The following is an 18,988-nucleotide window of genomic DNA, read 5'->3' as shown; positions in this document are numbered from 1 at the left end:
TTCATGCATGAGATTTTTGTTACCGACATGCATCACTTTACACTTATCCACGTTGAACCTCATCTGCCATGTCGATGGCCATTCCTCGAGCCTGATTATGCCACGTTGCAAATCTTCGCAATCCCCCTGTGTCTTCACTACTCTGAATAACTTTGTATCGTCCGCAAATTTAATCACCTCACTTGTCGTACCAATGTCCAGATCGTTTATAAAGATGTTGAAGAGCACGGATCCAAGCACCGAGCCCTGTGGCACCCCACTGGTGACACTCTTCCAGTCCGAGTATTGTACATTTAACACCACTCTTTTTCCTATGCGCCAGCCAGTTTTTAATCCACGTGAGTATTTCACCTTCGATTCCATGGCTTGCAATTTTCTGAAGTAGTCGTTCATGTGGAACCTTGTCGAACGCCTTTTGAAAATCCAGTTATACAATGTCAACCAGATCGCCCTTGTCTATCTGCTTGTTTACTCCCTCGAAGAAATGCAGCAAGTTCGTCAAACAAGATCTGCCTTTGCTGAAACCGTGGTGGCTGGTCCTCATCAGCCCGTGTCCGTCAAGGTGATGCGGTCCTTTATCAACGCCTCTACCATCTTTCCCGGTACCAAAGTCAGACTCACTGGTCTGTAGTTTCCCGGGTCCCCCCCTCGAACCTTTTTTAAAGATCGGCGTAACATTCGCCACCTTCCAGTCCTCCGGAATCTTTCTCGATTTGATCAACAGTTTGGCTGCTAGTTGAAGCAGTTCCGCTATAGTCCCTTTCAGTTCCTTGATGACCCTCGGATGGATGCCATCCAGTTCTGGGAATTTATCGCTCTTAAGCCTATCTATTTGCCTGCATACCTCTTCTAGACTGACCGTCAACCCTGTCAGTTTTCCGTCTTCGTTTCCAGCATATAGCCTGATGGGTTCTGGTATGTGCATATCCTCTTTGGTAAATACAGACGCAAAAAATGTGTTCGGTTTGTCGGCGAAGGCTTTGTCCTCCTTTAGCACTCCCTTTATTCCATGGTCATCCAACGGTCCCACCGCTTCCCTCGCGGGTCGTTTCCCCTTAATATATTGAAAGAACTGCTTGAAGTTCTTTGCCTCCTTGGCTATTTTTTCCTCGTAGTCTCTTTTGGCTCCTTTTACCGCCTTATGGCACCACAGACCTACTGCGATCTTGTGGTGGTCTACCGGCATGTTGGGGCAAGAGCAATTCCCACTTACTCCTGTTCATTCTTCCTCTGTAATAAAAATGGCCACCAGAACTTCCAGCAGCATGGGAAGTGGAGGCCTGGTTACACCTGGATCCGGAGAACCTCTGCCTATAGCCCTGGGAGAATCTTTGCAATGTGGAACTGGAAAACTGTTGAGATTGCATGGAGCCACGACAATTAGAGCACCCTCAGCCTCTAGAAGTTCTGGGTCTATTATCAGACAGGTTTTTAGGGCGACGGCCCACCACACAATTCATGAGATCATTGAGGTCTTTACCCAATAACAGTTGCCCTTTAAAAGAGAGCCTGGTAAGAGTGGCTTTAGAAGGGGAATCACCAGCCTATTATCTGATCCAGAGCATGCTATGGGTAGAAAATGAATAAGCCGCTGCTTTCCCCAGAATACAAATGTTGTCATACAGGGCGTCAGCCACATAATCCACACCAGATAAAAGAAGCTGAGGAGATGGTCATCTCCCTCTTTCTCCAAACTGCACGGTCTGGACAGACAAGCAAGTGTGACAAATGATGCCATCGAGGCAGCTTTGACTCCCAAAGACACTGCCTCGAAAGGTCTCCGGAGAAACATAGAATCAGAAACTTGACGGCAGATAAAGGCCAAATGGCCCATCCATTCTGCCCATCCATAGTAACCATTATCTCTTTCTCTCTCTGAGAGATCCCACTTGCCTATCCCCAGGCCTTCTTGAATTCAGACATTCCACCACTTCTTCCGGGAGACTGTTCCACGCATCTACCGCCCTTTCCGTAAAAAAGTATTTCCTCAGATTCCTCAGGAGCCTATCACCTCTTAACTTCATCCTATGACCTCTCATTGCAGAGTTTCCTTTCAAATGAAAGACGTAGGTATTTAAATGTCTCTATCATATTTTCCCTCTCCTGCCTTTCCTCTAAAGTATGTCACAATCACAGCTATGGGACCTGTATATATCACAAGTTTCTCTTAGCAAATAAAGGATGCCTCAGCTCCACCACTCCACCGCTATGTTAATTTCTTATTTGCGGGAAGAATTATGTGGCACTTCATCATTGGCTGTACCTTTATATTTTTATCATTTTCATGCTATATATTTTTATATTATTTTTTTCTTAATAAATAAGTGCTCTACAAAATTTTTTGTGTACTTAGCTCTTCTTTCAGTCAACGCCTGGGAGTCTGACCCGACATGACATGTTTCGCACCCGAAGTGCTGTATCAAGGGTCTCCCTGTGAAATAGTGGAAGGAGTATGTTAGGTGACATTCACAACAACCTCCCCCACGACTTAAAACTGGTTTTATCCCATTCAGTCATAAAAGCTAATAACTCACCGAGAGCGTGCGTGTCATCCGACTCTACAGTAACTATGAGACGCAAAAGATGGCCGCGGCGTCTAACCTCGGGGTTTAAATATCCCTCCCTTCTCAATCAATTGTTTCCACCCCTCTGCATCTCATTGGCCAGACCTCTATCCTATCAGTGAAGTCCATTCAATCTCTCCGTTCAACCCACGAGGCACCACAGTATCCAATAGGAAAATGTGTGTCTGCTCACATTCATTAAGCTTCCTTAAATCTTTCCCACCATCCCTCCCAACAACTTTAGTAACAACGCGCCACCGAATATCCTCCACTGTATGTTTATATGTAGTCCAATGTTCCACCAGAGGGGCCTGGGTGACTCCATGTGTTATGCGTGATTTATGCTCTGTTAATCTGGTACGGATCGCTCGATTAGTCCGTCCAATATATATTAACCCGCATGGACACGTGATCGCATAGATCACATCTTGTGTTGTACAGTTTGTATCAGTCTTTCATGTTAAAATAATGTCTCTCCCAGGTACCCTCCAGCTATGTCCCTCTATGGTAGATGAGCACCATTGACACCTCCCACATCTAGTGTGTTGTCCCCCTTCCCCCCTGGTCACACCCCCATATTTAAAGGGTTACATTTTGATCCCATAGTAGCGCCTCTCGAGTAGGCTATCCTGGGGAAATCCCTTAAAGTCTGGTGTACTTGGACGATGTACCATTGTTGTCTCATAATCGCCACCAGCTGGTTAGCTGCTTTAGAAAAAGGGAGAACACAAGTTAGAATATCATTCTCCTTCTTCTGGGTTGTGTTAGACTCCTCCAAAAGAAGTTCCCGTTGCGCAAATTTTGCCCTCAGGTATGCCTGCTTTATAGCTCTTTCCGGGTAACCCCTATTCCTAAACCTCTCCCCGAGGAGCTTAGCCTGACTCATGAACTCCCCCAAGGTAGAGCATACCCTACGAACCCGCAGAAATTGACCTATGGGTAGATTAAATCTTAACCGGAAGGGGTGAAAACTATCAAAGTGAAGGATAGTGTTGCGTGTAACCGGTTTTCTATACAGGGAGGTGTCAATTCTACCCTCATGCACAGTGATAGCTATATCCAAAAATTCAATATGTGCTTGGTGACACGTCATAGTAAATTTGATATTCACATCCAAAGAGTTTAAGTAGTCAAAAAAATCCCCAAGATGTTCCCTAGTGTCTTTCCATATCAGAAAAATGTCATCCAAGAAACAACCCCAATATATTATTTGGGAAAACCATCCTGACTTATAGATATACCTGTCCTCAAATCTTGACATATACAAAGAGGCGACAGAGGGGGCCAACATTGCCCCCATTGCCACCCCCTGAAGCTGCTGGAAAAACTGTCCCTCATATTGGAAATAGTTATTATGAATGACCCACTTAGACAGTTCAATCAAAAACTCTGTGGAGATGCGCTGGGGGGGTGGTCGCTGTTGTAATGCTTCAGCAATCACTTGTAACGCATCATCCTGTGGAATCTGAGTGTATAAGGATGTGACATCTAAAGTCACCATCCATTTATCTCGCATATCGATATCTAGATGTATTATTTGCTTCAAAAAATGGGAAGAATCTCTAATATATGATGTAATCTTCGGTACTGTATCCCGAAGGAAATAATCCACAAATTTTGAAAGAGGCTCCAAAATGGACTGACGGGTGTTCACTATCGGGCGTCCTGGAGGATCTATAAGAGTCTTATGTATCTTCGGAACAAAAGAAATTCTCGGCACCATGGGATATCTTTCAACCAAAAAGGTATATTCTTTTTGTGTAAGCATTCCTTGCTCTAGGTGCACTTTAAGATATTTCAGTATGTCCTTGGATAGATGTTCGGTAGGATCATTTTCAAGTTTTAAATATGCCTGCACATCACTGAGTTGACGTCTAGCCTCCTTATCATACTGTTGTCTATTTATAAGTACTGTGGCGCCCCCCTTATCTGCCTTGGTTATCACTAAATTGTCTTCCCTAAGAAGCTGTTGTAACCCCTGATGTTCTTGACGGGTGACATTATAGGGACCTCTATTCACCCATGTAGATTGTATTTCCCTCAATTCCCTAGTGATAATCTCCTTAAAAGTGAAGATGAGGGGATCCATAGGGCCCGGGGGGACCCACCTAGATTTAACTTTACAAATCTCAACAGATGTTTCAGTGTTGTTATCTTCTTGGTCCTCGTCCGTCAATGGCGTGCCAGGCTTGTCATCTTCTTGAGAAAAGAACACTTTCAACTGCATTTTCCTGATAAACAAATGGAAGGCTGCATTAAGCTTGAAGAAATCTGGTGCTTGAGTGATAACAAACCCCAATCCCTTCTCTAGAATGGAAGATTGAGGAGGGGTCAATCTATGAGATGATAAATTTATCACTGTCGATTCGTCGGCTGGGTCCGAGTCACTGGTTGTTGGATGGTCCCTCTTCCCCTTTGTTGCCGGGTCCGGCCTCTCCCTCGCCCTTCTCTGTTGGTATACTCCCCCGACTTTTCAGTTGTAGCTTCAATGGAACCTTCACTGGTGGCATCGGATTCCCCTGATGTGCTGTCAAATGCTACTTTCTTATGCTGGGAAATAACTGGGGCTCTTCGCTGCCACGAATATACCCGATCATTTAGGTAGTCCCTCTCATCTCTCAACCATTTTCTGATCTTTGTTTGCTTTATACCCTCCCGAAATTGCTTCATTGTTGTCTTCAACTCCTGCAATTTCTTATCGAAGTCTTCCTTCTCATGGGTCAGTTGTAACTCAGTTTCCAGCGCAGTTGCCTTTATACATAACTCCTTCTCAGTGCCTTCAGTTGTTTCCACAAGCAAGATCATTAAATCTCTCGAACATCTATTAAGGATAGCTGTCCATTTTTCTCCAAAGGTTTTATCGGTGGAGATCATCTTTGGTTCCTTCAATATGCGTAATCCTCTAGGAATCATGGTCTTTTTTAAGTATTGTACCAATGTACTGCTATGCAATTCCGCCCTTATTGCATGTTTCATAATGTTCTCGAGGTCCAGCCAAGAGACTTAAAGATTTAAGGAAGCTTAATGAATGTGAGCAGACACATTTTCCTATTGGATACTATGGTGCCTTGTGGGTTGAACGGGGAGATTGAATGGACTTCACTGATAGGATAGAGGTCTGGCCAATGATATGGAGAGGGGTGGAAACAACTGATTGAGAAGGGAGGGATATTTAAACCCCGAGGTTAGACGCCGCGGCCATCTTTTGCGTCTCATAGTTACTGTAGAGTCAGATGACACGCACGCTCTCGGTGAGTTATTAGCTTTTATGACTGAATGGGATAAAACCAGTTTTAAGTCGTGGGGGAGGTTGTTGTGAATGTCACCTAACATACTCCTTCCACTATTTCACAGGGAGACCCTTGATACAGCACTTCCGGTGCGAAACATGTCATGTCGGGCCAGACTCCCAGGCGTTGGCTGAAAGAAGAGCTAAGTACACAAAAAATTTTGTAGAGCACTTATTTATTAAGAAAAAAATAATATAAAAATATATAGCATGAAAATGATAAAAATATAAAGGTACAGCCAATGATGAAGTGCCACATAATTCTTCCCGCAAATAAGAAATTAACATAGCGGTGGAGTGGTGGGGCTGAGGCGTCCTTTATTTGCTAAGAGAAACTTGTGATATATACAGGTCCCATAGCTGTGATTGTGACATATATTCGAAGGGACTTGAGAGAGTTATTGCAGATAGTGCCATACGAATATAGGGCTTTCCTCTAAAGTATACAGATTGGAATCTTTAAGTCTGTCCCCTACGCCTTATCACGAAGACGACACACCATTTTAGTAGCCTTCCTCTGGACCGACTCCATTCTTTTTATATCTTTTGAAGGTGCAGCCTCCAGAACTGTACACAATATTCTAAATGCGGTCTCACCAAAGTTATACAGAGGCATCAATACCTTCTTTTTCCTACTTGCCATACCTCTCCCTATGCAACCTAGCATCCTTCTAGCTTTCGCCATCACCTTTTCAACCTGTTTGGCCACCTTAAGATCATCACATACAATCACATCCAAGTCCCACTCTTCTGTCGTGCACATAAGTTCTTCACCCCCTAAACTGTACCGTTCCATCGGGTGTTTGCAGCCCAAATGCATGACCTTGGTTTCTTAACATTAAAGTTTAGCTGCCAAATTTCAGACCATTCTTCAAGCTTCGCCAGGTCTTTCTTCATGTTATTTACACCATCCGGTGGTCCTGCATGTCTGAGTACCACGTCGCCGTCATTTGGCAGGGAGGTGCACTTGGTGACCTGGGCAATCAAGGAATCCCCTTTAAGCTGATAACACTCCTGTGCCATAGGATACAGATGGGACATAGCACTTGCTACTTTCAAAGTCTCCTCTGGAGCATCCCATTGCTCTGAAATCAAGAGGTTAATATTAGGATTCCAAGGAAATGCCGAAGACTGAGCTTGCACTCCATAAGAGAGAAGGAAGTAGAAGGAGCCAGCTGAGTGACTAAATCCAACTCACGTAGAGACTCCAAAATAAGATCCAGCAAGACAGCAGACAAACGCAGAGCTGTCGTACCCTGGTTCTAAAGCAGGATCTAAAAAGCCGGCTTATGTTCCCAGGTTCCCAACCACAGGGGAAGCATCTTCAGAAAATAAGGGATCAGCAAAATGATCCTGCATAGCAGCAGACTGTGAAGACGATGTGCCCTGTGAAGTCATTCCATAAGGAGATAGGACCTGTTTTCCACAAACATTTAAAAAAGTCTGAGAAGGCATCTTGACCAAGGAGCGCCGAGTCATCCTGTGATGACTCTACTTTGCATGTCTTAGACTGTGGGGTATTCACTTTATTGTGTGTGGAACAGTCACCATTTCCAAGTCCCAAAAATAAAGATGGCTATCCCAATGGGCTAGCTGCCCTTTTTGTCACCTGCTGCCGGTTGGACTTGTTTAACGACTTTGAAATTGCTGTTTGCAAACTCAGGACAGTCCTTTATTGGAGCGACCACTATCCCTGGATTTTACTACTCATTCAGCTAAGTACTTTGTCCAGTGGCACTTGATGGATTTGTTTGATCTTTCTTTTTGAGACAGCTTCCGTTAGTCCTCCCGTCGGGTTCATAGGTGGGGCAAAAATTTCCTTTAAGCCATATTGATGTTATGAATATTATTTTTGATTGGTTATATCACAGAGTTATTTCACTGTAAAGCACACAAGCAGGGCTCCCATGATGGTGTGCGGCTGAAACCATTGTGTTCCAACCTTTATGTTTAAGCCTCTGGGTGGGTTATTGATCCATCTTCTAAAGCTTATCACCTCACACTGAGGGCCCTGCATTCACCATTTAAATTATATTTAATTGCTCTTTGGATGTTTGTTACACATACGGGTACAGTGTATCTACAGGAAATTTTTGCCCCTATTCTGTTTTTCCTCATAGCAATAAATATTTGAGTCTTTTGAAGTACCATTGTGCTATATTGGGGTTATTAAGTATACTTTTTGTCACCTTAGCATGCAAAGGAGAGATTAAGCTGGTTACTTCTGCCTCTCTGATCCATGCCATGCAGCACGTGGTGCAAGAATGCTCCTAAGCCAAAAGGTTTATGCATGAATTTGGGGTAGCAGGGCCCAATTACTCCATCCCAACCAGTTTTGAGGTTGGAAGGATCTTTTGAAGAAAAAAAAAAAAAAAAAGAGCGAGAGAGAGAGATCACTAAAAATTCAAGATGGCCGCCATCAAGATTTTCATGCCTAAAATTGCTAAAAAAAAAAAAAAAAACCATTTCCCAAATTTCAAAAATGGCAAATTTAGGATTTCTCATGTGGGGGGGACCACAGGGAAACATTCATAAACTGTCAAACCAGATTTATAGCCCCCCAAATCCCCTATTCATCTAATAGTCTTTAACTGCCTTACTCACTGTGGCCTGTGCTGGCAATGTGCTGCAGCCTGCCTCAGCCCTTTACAATAGCTGGAAACAAGCAGAATCACTGTCTCATGCTGGGAATGCATCTTCAAAGCTGATCTTCAGGCTGCCAGTCAGACATAATGTCTGACCGCACCCAACCCCCACAGACCGATTGATGCATTAACAGAAGGGGGAGATGAAAAAACCCAGCTGGCACCCTGCAAGATACCACTGAACCTCCTACTGATGCCTAACAGCCTGTGCTCAAGTCCCTGCTAAGCAGTAGGTGAGGACTAAAAGCGGGAACAGCCCCAAGCTCCAAAAATACTTAAGCAGGCTGGCTAACAGGTACTACCAGGAAATCGGCCTATCAGCTTCTTCTCTATGCAGGCAGAGTTGAAACCAAGGTAAAAGCTCTGAGCACTGAAAACACCGACTAAAATAAGAAAAAGGGGAGAGCAGAACAGAAACACTCCTTCTAGCTCGCATGCACAAGGGAAAAACTGCATTTGGCAGACGAGCTCCCAATGAAGGAGAAGGATCACCGAAAAAATCTGGAGTGGATTTCTTCTGCTTATGGCTTGTGGTCATGGGGAGATAACTCGCTTATCTAGAATGACACACCTATTTGCACTGGAAAAGTCTTGAATTGCTTGATCGTCTCACAGGCTGTGGATTCTTAGAACTCTAGATTATTAGCTTCTTTTAAAACTGTTGCATCTCAGTTTTGTTAGATTGCAAAAAAGTTCCTTGGTTTATTGAAGTTAGGCTTTTGAAGCCTAACTTCAGGTGATGTGAACAGCGATGGAGGAAGTACCCCTCCAGAAATACTTTAGAGGCATATACTTTGATGACGCAGCTATATAGCTACTATTTTAAATAAAAAAGATTTTAAAGATATTATTGATTCAGCTTCTACTAATCTAAAGAGCTTTTTGCAGTTGTTTCTGATTAACATTCAATACAGGCCCACAGTTGTCAAATGAGACAGTACTGAAGTCAGGATTTTGCCTCAGGCTTTAACAAAAGGTTGCTGCTATTAATTCACAATTTGATAAAAGATAAACTCCAATTGAACAAGCTATGCACACCAGACAACAAAGATAGGAAAAACTATTTTATTTTCAATTCAGTGACTGAATCGTCTCTGTTTTGAGAATTTACATTGGCTGTCTATATTTTGCACTGTTCAGGAAGAAATGCATTTGTTTCTATTTCTCTGGGGTTGTATCTTAGGGTTTCGTTTGTATATATATATTAGTACTTTTAGTTTGTGGTCTTGTATTTGCATAGGGGTTATCTGTGTTCTGCATGTGTAACCAAGGCCAGATGTTCTGGTAGGAATGAATGTTGAGAAGCATATAGTGTGCTTTGTATAGTTTAATTTTGTGTTTAACCATTATGCATTGTTAATAAAATTATATAGTGTGTATATATATGAAAAATGAACGGAAAAAATGATATTACAATTAGTACTATTATAGGGGCAGAGACTTGGCGGGGTCTGGGGCAGAGCTTTCAGGGGGCCCCAAACAAAAAAGCATTCCATTACCTTTGCCTAGAATGACTATTTGAATAAAGTTGGATTAAGTATGGTAGCATCTATGAGGTGAAAATAACCAGGTGGATTGCTGAAATAGTGTCTCAGGGTGAGGAAGGATCTATACTTCTATTAAGACTAACCCCCTCTTTTACTAAGGTGCATTAGCTGTTTTAGCACGCGTTAAAACGGCTAACACACCTTAATAAAAGGACTTGTAAGTATCTTAATAAAAAATCTGGCCTGCGACTTAGCTTGTGTTTCAGATTTTGGCCACTTATGTGATTGAGTTTAACACCCCTGCTCTAAAGGAAGGCTTTACATTTTAAACAAACAGATTTTATACTTACCCATTTCATAACTGGAGCCCAGAAAAACACAGTCTTAGGACCTAAAAACAACAACAACAACAAAAATCATGTACTACCATAAAGTGTCCAAAGACTAAATATAACCATTGCAAAAAACAATATGGTGCAGAAGATGAAAGGGCTTACAACCCTGTAATATGTAGACAATTATCAGAGAGAGAGAGAAAAAAAAATCTGGCATCTTTGTCAGCAAAGTAATTGTAAATATATTTGTTTTTTGACATTAAGGGCATGTTTTACAAAGCCACGCTAGCAGCTGCAGCGTGGTAACGGCCCCGAAGCCCATAGAGATTTAAAGGGCTTTGGGGCTATTGCTGTGCGGCTTTGTAAAACAGGCCCTAAATCACTTGCCTTTAATAGTAAGACTTGGCCTTCTGCAGTTGTACTGCCTATAATACTGGAGCAACAACTCAGAAACATATCACGTAAAAGTCCAATTTGACCAGAATGCTTTGTATTTCAACTTTGTTTCCTTATAGAAAGATCAGGGATGTTAATTATCAAAAAAAGGAAGCCAGAAAGAAATTTAAATACAACAAAAAGCCGACTTCAACAGAAAAAATTGTCTATAGAGAGTGATCAATTAAATATATAAAATGCTCAGAGACATGAAACTCTGAAGGGAAGGCTGCTAAACCTCCCGGCAATAGAGTTCACCTTCCAGTCATTGTAACTTCATAAATCAATGATCACGCTCTAAGACACAAAGAACAATTTGTATAAATTTTCAAAATTCTTATAATCCTTCAAGTATATTGAAAGTGATATCTTCTCGAAGATTGAGATTCTCGAGAAGATATCACTCTCAATATACTTGAAGGATTACAAGAATTTTGAAATTTATACAAATTGTTCTTTGTGTCTTAGAGCGTGATCATTGATTTATGAAGTTGCAATGACTGGAAGGTGAACTCTTATTGCAGGGAGGTTTAGCAGCCTTCCCTTCAGAGTTCCATATCTCTGAGCATTTTATATATTTAATTGATCACTCTCTATAGACAGTTTTTTTTTTGAAGTCAGCTTTTTGTTGTATTTGTATTTCAACTTAGCAGGTTCCTGATTTCTACAATGTCTGAGCTGCTGCACATGAAGGATTCTAAAAGCAGCTCACTCCTTTGCCAGCACTAGATGTCTAAGACACCGACTGCAAGAGGGTTTTGCTATATTTTTTCTGGTATTTTTTTTATGGAACTGAAAAACTGACCTACTGCAATTCCTCCTGAGGAATATGAAAACAATGAAGAACAAAAAACTGCACCAGAACTGTTTTTGGTTCACTCTCCCACTATGAACAGTGCTAGTTGGGAAGAAAAGATTGTGTCTGAGCCTGCTCTAACTTCCATCTGGAAAAAAAAAGTATTTGCCATTTCAAAGTTAACTTGAAGTCTGTATCTGAACTAGAACCAAACATTTAACCCCCCTCCCCCCCCTTTTTATCAAGCTGCGATAGAGAGTTTTAGCGCAGGCTGACAAAGTCCAAGTGCACCAATGCTCATAGGAATTCTATGAGTGTCAGAGTGTTTATCATGCCGGTTTGCACTAAAAACCTCCAGTGCAGCTTGATAAATGGGTTCCTTGTGTAGTAAAGAAACAAAACTTTGCAAATATTCCCTTTTATAAAGAGGTAATCATAATTAAGAAATATCTGGTCTGCCAGAAATTGATAAAAGCCCAACTTTAATTTGCAGAGTAATGCATTTGGGGATTAATAATAGGAAGGAACCGTATATGCTGGAAGGAGAGAAGCTGATATGCACAGACGGGGAGAGGGATCTTGGGGTGATAGTGTCCGAATATCTAAAGGTGAAAAAACAATGTGACAAGGCAGTGGCTGCTGCCAGAAGGATGCTGGGCTGTATAAAGAGAGGCGTAGCCAGTAGAAGGAAGAAGGTGTTGATGCCCCTGTACAGGTCATTGGTAAGGCCCCACTTGGAGTATTGTGTTCAATTTTGGAGACCGTATCTGGCGAAGGACGTAAGAAGACTTGAGGCGGTCCAGAGGAGGGCGACGAAAATGATAGGAGGCTTGCGCCAGAAGACATATGAGGAGAGACTGGAAGCCCTGAATATGTATACCCTAGAGGAAAGGAGAGACAGGGGAGATATGATTCAGACGTTCAAATACTTGAAGGGTATTAACGTAGAACAAAATCTTTTTCAGAGAAAGGAAAATGGTAAAACCAGAGGACATAATTTGAGGTTGAGGGGTGGTAGATTCAAAGGCAATGTTAGGAAATTCTACTTTACGGAGAGGGTGGTGGATGCCTGGAATGCGTTCCCGAGAGAGGTGGTGGAGAGTAAAACTGTGACTGAGTTCAAAGAAGCGTGGGATGAACACAAAGGATCTAGAATCAGAAAATAAGATTAAATATTGAACTAAGGCCAGTACTGGGCAGACTTGCACGGTCTGTGTCTGTATATGGTCGTTTGGTGGAGGATGGGCTGGGGAGGGCTTCACAATGGCTGGGAGGGTGTAGATGGGCTAGAGCAGGGGTGCCCAACACGTCGATCGCGATCGACCAGTAGCTCAGGAAGGCAACGCGAGTCGATCGCGGAGCCCATCCCGGGCTCCGTGATAGACTCGTGTTGCCGTCCTGATCTACCGGGCCGATCAGCCTTCCTCTCCAATGTTCTCTCTAGGGCCTTTTAGCTGGGCGGTCCGCCCAGCTGTCATCTGCTGCTGCCGCCACTGCTGAACATTAAAAAAAAACAAAAAAAAACGGCTTGGAGATTTCAGCCCGTAGCGAACTTATGCTCCGTGGCTCTAATGTGTGCGTGCCGGCTTCCCTTCTCTTCCCTCCGAAACCGGAAGTTATGTCGGGGGGGAGGGGAGGGGAGAAGGGAAACCGGCACGCACATGTTGAGAGCCCTGAAGCAAGCGTTCGCTATGGGCTAAAGCGGAAGACAGGTTAGTTAAGCATTTGCTCTTCTTGCTGCCGGGTCCTGCCTACTTTCTGTTTCCGCGAAGGCAGGACCCGGCAGCATTTCCCCCAATAGGTCGATCGCGATCTTGGGCCAATCAGCCTTCCTCTCCCCAACGGCAGAATTGACGTCGGGGAGAGGAATGCTGGTCGGCCGAAGCAGGGAGAGCTTCGGCCTGTTATTGGAGATGGACGGGCGAGAAGAGACCGAGTGACAAAGATGAAGAAGAGCCGCCAGGCGCTGAGGAGGAAGGAAAGCTCTGAGTTGAATTGTATCCAGAACAGCTCCGATGAAGAGGAGAGTCTGTGAAGGTTGAAGATGGGATTTGGGAAAGTTGATCTCGAATCCCAGACTCTGTAGAAACCAGATTGTCCTCTGAGTGGCCCGGACGGCCCCCTGAGACGTGGAATCCTTGATGAGCCAGTCGTCGAGGTAGGGAAACACCTGCAGACCATGGTTCCTGAGTGCTGCGGCCACCACAACCAGGCACTTGGTGAAGACTCTGGGAGACGAAGGTAGGCCGAAAGGAAGCACTCTGTACTGAAGATGAAGGTGTCCCACCCGAAATCTGAGGTATTGACGGGAGGCCGGATGGATGGGAATATGAGTGTAGGCCTCCTTGAGATCCAGGGAGCATAACCAGTCATTCTGCTCGAGGAGGGGATAGAGAGAAGCCAGGGTCAACATGCGAAACTTCTCCCTGACCAAGAACTTGTTGAGCACCCTGAGGTCCAAAATAGGACGCAGGTCGCCCGTCTTCTTCGGAACAAGGAAGTACCGGGAGTAAAAACTCTTGTTCTGTTGGTCCACAGGGACCGGCTCGACGGCCTGAAGCCGGAGTAAAGCCTGGGCTTCCGAAAAAGAAGGGCGGTCTGGGTTAAGTTGGAAGGATGGTCCGGAGGAACATGATGGAACTGAAGAGAGTATCCCTCTCTTACGATGGAGAGGACCCAGAGGTCGGTGGTAATAGTCGTCCATCGATGGTAAAAATGATGGAGACGACCTCTGATGGGAAAAAGCGAGGAGGGCAGAACGATGGAAGTTATGCTCCCTACAAGACAGTCAAAAAGGCTGGGGAGCCTTAGGGACAGTAGAAGGCTGAGATTTTTGCTGGGGCTTCTGCTGATGCTGCCTCTTTACTGGCGGCCGAATGGCGGGGGCCTGCTTCGGCGGGTAGCGCCTTTGATAAATCATAGGAGGACGAAACGGACGAGAGATAGCAGGCTTGGGCTTCTGGCGGAAAATAGACTGAAAAGATTTTTCATGTCTGGATAGCTTCTCCGTTGCCGCCTCGATGGACTCGTCAAAAAGGTCCACTCCCGCACAGGGAACATTCGCCAGCCTGTCCTGGAGATTCGGGTCCATATCAATGGTGCGAAGCTACGCCAAGCGTCTCATGGCCACCGAACAAGCAGCCGCTCTGGCCGAGAGCTCAAAGGCATCGTAAGACGATTGCATCATCTGCAGGCGGAGTTGCGACAATGATGCCAGCACCTCCGAGTACTCGAAGCGAGCCTGAGAGTCCAGATAGGGTAAAAACTTTTGAAGAATGGATAGAAAAAACTCAAAGTAGGTTGCAAAATGAAAGCTGTAATTCAGGACTCGAGAGGCCATCATCGAGTTCTGGTAGATGCGCCTGCCAAATCTGTCCATAGTTTTGCCCTCCCGGCCAGGAGGAGTGGAAGCATAGACCTGGGAGGGATGAGACCGCTTCAGAGAGGATTCAACCAAGAGGGACTGGTGCGAGAGCTGTGCCCCGTCGAAGCCCTTATGGTGCACCGTGCGGTATCGAGCATCCAACTTCCCCAGGACCGCTGGGACGGAGTATGGGGTCTCGAAGCATCTCATGAAAGTCTGGTCCAGAAGCTTATGCAGAGGCAGGCGTAGAGACTCGGCAGGAGGTTGAGGAAGATGCATCGTCTCCAGATACTCCTTCGAGAACTTGGAACCCGAATCCAGAGTGATGTCCAGATCCACCGCCATCTGCCTCAGGAAGGACGAGAATGACAACTGGTCCGCCAGGGCCGGGCCTCGAGGCGGGCTTGAAGAAGATGAGGCGGCCTGGTCCGCCGATGCCGAGGACCGGCACGGAGAGAACGAACCCCAGCAGTCCTCAAGTTCCGGCATAAGAGGAGGGGGCGAGTACTCCGGGGAAAACTCCCGGAAAGGTTGCTTCCGACGAGGTGAGGCGTGTCTCGATGAATGCCTCGATGAGTGCCTCGATCGACAACCGGAGCTGTGTCGAGAGGCAGGCCTCGAGCGACGAGGCGAGTGACGCCCAGACGAGGCAGCCACCAAGTAGATGGGACTGGAGGCTGTGGATTGAAGCATCAGAGGCTGAGATGAGGCCCCCCGAGGCGCTCCCCAAGATTCGAGGCCCGGCATCGCGGAGGAAGGGTCCGGGCCAGGCAAGCCATGCATCGAGGGTATCGGTTCCAAAGGTGGCATGGGCAAAGACTCTGCTCTTTGCGAGACATGCCCCGAAGCCAGACCAGACACTCACCGAGACTCTGCTCCCAGCAGCGAGAGTGTGCGCCGAGGAGGCACCGGAGGCGGCTCGACCTCGCAGGAGGCTTCCGCGTGCCCAGGCTGGATCTGGGAGAGAAGTGTCAGCCCAATTTTGGTAAAGAGCTCGACAAATCGCTTCTCCATCAGGGCGTGGAACGACGCCGGCAAAGAGGGATCCACATCAGCAATGGGACCTCCCGCACGGACATCGGTCACTCGGCCGCCAGGGGGTTGGATTTAGAGGCCTTGGGCACCTTAAGCACCACAGGAGGGATGGGAGACTGCGCTACCTGACCTGAAGAGACATCGGAAGGCACCGCAACATGCGTCGGAGTCGAAGCCGGCATGAACGCGGCAGGCTTGAGCAGACTCGAAGCCGAAGATGTAGAATCAGAAGTCGAAGGCGTGGCCCTCTATGAAGAGGGCAGCACCGGGGACGCCTCCATGCTAAACAGCGACTCCCACAAAATACAGCGACGCTTAAATGCACGTGCTGTAAATGTGGAGCAAGGCCGGCACGATTTTGGAAGGTGTTGAAGCCCGAGACACTGAAGACAGCGTCAATGCGGGTCCGTCAACGAAATTGCGCGCTGGCACTTGACACACTTTTTAAAACCGGTAACAGGCCGGGACATAGGCCGAAAAAGCTCCGCCGCAAGGTTGAAGCCGCGGGGCTGCGGCTTGCCCGGTCGAACGATCGAACAAAATTTTTTTTTTTTTTTTTTTTAACAACAAAACGCAACGTGAGGCAACGAGAATGAGCACAAATAAAAAACCCAAACCCGCGGGCACAGAAGGCACAATAAAGGAACTGCGCGCAGAGAGTTTCAAAGGCAAACTTCTCAGCTCCGCGGAAGAGAAAGAACTGAGGAGACACGCCCGGTGCATCGGGCGGGAAGGCACTCGCGCATGCGTGGTGTGGGCAACTCGAAACTTCTAAAAGTTTCTACAAGCAAGTATGCTTGTGAGATGTCCGCATCGGGGCTCCGTTGGATGACGTCACCCACTAGTGAGAATACCTGCCTGCTTGTCCTGGGATAAAGATTATATCCCGGTATGTTTACATCCCATCCATGTGATTCACTAAACCATGTCTCTGTGATAGGGACAATATCTCGATCTGCCTCTAACATCAGGGCTTGCAGATCATGAACTTTGTTGCTTAGACTGCGAACATTTGTGGTCATCGCTTTCCAGCTATTTTTCAGCGATAATCTCCTTTTTCGTATGGATTTTTGTTTCGTTTTACTTTCCGTTGCAATACTAAGAAATGAGTTGCTGATATTGCTTATGTTGCAGTCTTTACTACTATCACATCTTTTCTTTTGCCGGGGGTGGCCTCTATAATTGTCCTTCGTACATACACCACCCCCACCTTCTAGTTTAAATGCCTAGAAAAATATTGTCTAAATTTCTCTGCAAGGTTTCTTTTTCCTGCTGTAGTAATATGTAGCCCATCAGTGCAATATAGCTTCTTGTCCTTCCATGTATTTCCCCATCCTCCTATGTACCTGAAGCAGTGGCGTACCAAGGGGGGGGCGGTCCGCCCCGGGTACCAAGCCCTGAGGGGGTGCTCCCGGTCCGGTCCAGTTACCCCCCCCTGCGCCGGGTGTCGCGTCTGGAAACAGCCTGCAGCAAGATCGCGATGCCAGAGATCTTTGCCTGCTTCGACTGTTTCCTCCGCCACGGTCCTGCCCCTCCTCTGATGTCAGCGTACCAAGGGGGGCGAGGGGGAGGTCCATCCCGGGTGCCGCCTTAGGGGAGGGTGCACAGCTGGCCCGGTCCCTATCGCGCTCCTACCCTCCCAGCGAAAGCAGCATCGGCGCCATTATCGAAAAAGGTAATGGCGCCAGGCCTTGGAGCACCAAGGCAGACCGCTTCTCCCCCCTCCCAGCCGAAACCCCGCTGACCATCCTATCTCTCTCCCCCCCCAAGTGAACCTTTCTGACCCTCCCAGCGAAAGCAGCAAACCTCCCTCCAGTAGCGTCGGCTTTATCCTCCCTCTGCCGCATCACTGATGACGTCATCAGTAACGCGGCAGAGGGAGGAGAAAGCCGCGAAGGAGGTTTGCTGCTCTCGCTGGGAAGGTCGGAAAGGTTCACGGGGGGGGGGAGATAGGAGGGTCAGCGGGGGTTCGGCTGGGAGGGGGGAGAAGCGGACTGCCTCGGTGCTCCATTACCTTCTTCGGGCAGCAGCAGCGTTTACAATTCGCTGCTGTTGCCGGCTTCAGGCCTTGTTCTCTGCCGGGTCCTGCCTACTTCCAGTTTTCATGAAGACAGGACCCGACAGAGAGGAAGACCTGAAGCGGGCAACATCAGTGAATTGTGAATGCTGCTGCTGCCCGATGAAGTTCAGGACATCGGGGAAGGAGCAGGGAGAAATCGGCTGCTGGCTTGGGGGTGAGGGTAGGGAAAGAATCGTGGAAGTGGAGAAATCGGCACGATGGCTTTGTGCAGGCTAGGGGGAGAGAGAAAGAAAGGAAAAAAATAAAGAGGGGGGGCCAGGGGGAGAGAGAAAGAAAGGCAGAAAGAAAGAGGGGGACCAAGGGGAGAGAAAGAAAGGCAGAAATAAAGAGGGGGACCAAGGGGAGAGAAAGAAAGGCAGAAATAAAGAGGGGGTCAAGGGGGAGAGAAAGAAAGGCAGAAAGAAAGAGGAGGGCCAGGGGGAGAGAGAAAGAAAGGCAGAAAGAAAGAGGGGGACCAAGGGGAGAGAAAGAGGCAGAAATAAAGAGGGGGGTCAAGGGGGAGAGAAAGAAAGGCAGAAAGAAAGAGGGGGGCCAGGAGGAGAGAGAAAGAAAGGCAGAAATAAAGAGGGGAGCCAGGGGGAGAGAGAAAGAAGAAGGATCAGAAGAAGGACCAGAGACTCATGAAATCACCAGACAAAAAAGTAGGAAAAATGATTTTATTTTCAACTTAGTGATCAAAATGTGTCCGTTTTGAAAATTTATATCTGCTGTCTATATTTTGCACTATGGCCCCCTTTTACTAAACCGCAATAGAGTTTTTTAGCGCAGGGAGCCTATGAGCGTCGAGAGCAGCGTGGGGCATTCAGCGCAGCTCCCTACGCTAAAAACCGCTATCGCAGTTTAGTAAAAAGGGAGGGGGAATATTTGTCTATTTTTGTATAGTTGTTACTGAGGTGACATTGCATAAAGTCATCTGCCTTGACCTCTTTGAAAACCCGCGGAATATAAATGATAATTA

At 46.3% G+C, this 18,988-nt stretch overlaps 1 protein-coding gene across 5 annotated transcripts in view; it reads right to left on the bottom strand.

Annotated features, from left to right (window-relative positions):
- MPC2 (mitochondrial pyruvate carrier 2) overlaps positions 1-18,988 on the bottom strand; it is a 126,713-nt gene that overhangs the window by 64,331 nt on the left and 43,394 nt on the right. For all 5 annotated transcript variants that reach the window (XM_033941050.1, XM_033941047.1, XM_033941049.1 and 2 more), the window contains one exon: positions 10,336-10,376. In XM_033941050.1, the coding sequence (XP_033796941.1) occupies positions 10,336-10,376 (41 nt within the window). The remainder of the gene's footprint in view (positions 1-10,335; positions 10,377-18,988) is intronic.

This window comes from Geotrypetes seraphini, chromosome 4 (genome assembly GCF_902459505.1).
Source record: "Geotrypetes seraphini chromosome 4, aGeoSer1.1, whole genome shotgun sequence".
Taxonomy (NCBI): Eukaryota; Metazoa; Chordata; class Amphibia; order Gymnophiona; family Dermophiidae; genus Geotrypetes; species Geotrypetes seraphini.
The sequence above is the reverse complement of the archived record's forward strand: the minus strand, read 5'-3'. Positions and strand labels throughout refer to the sequence as shown.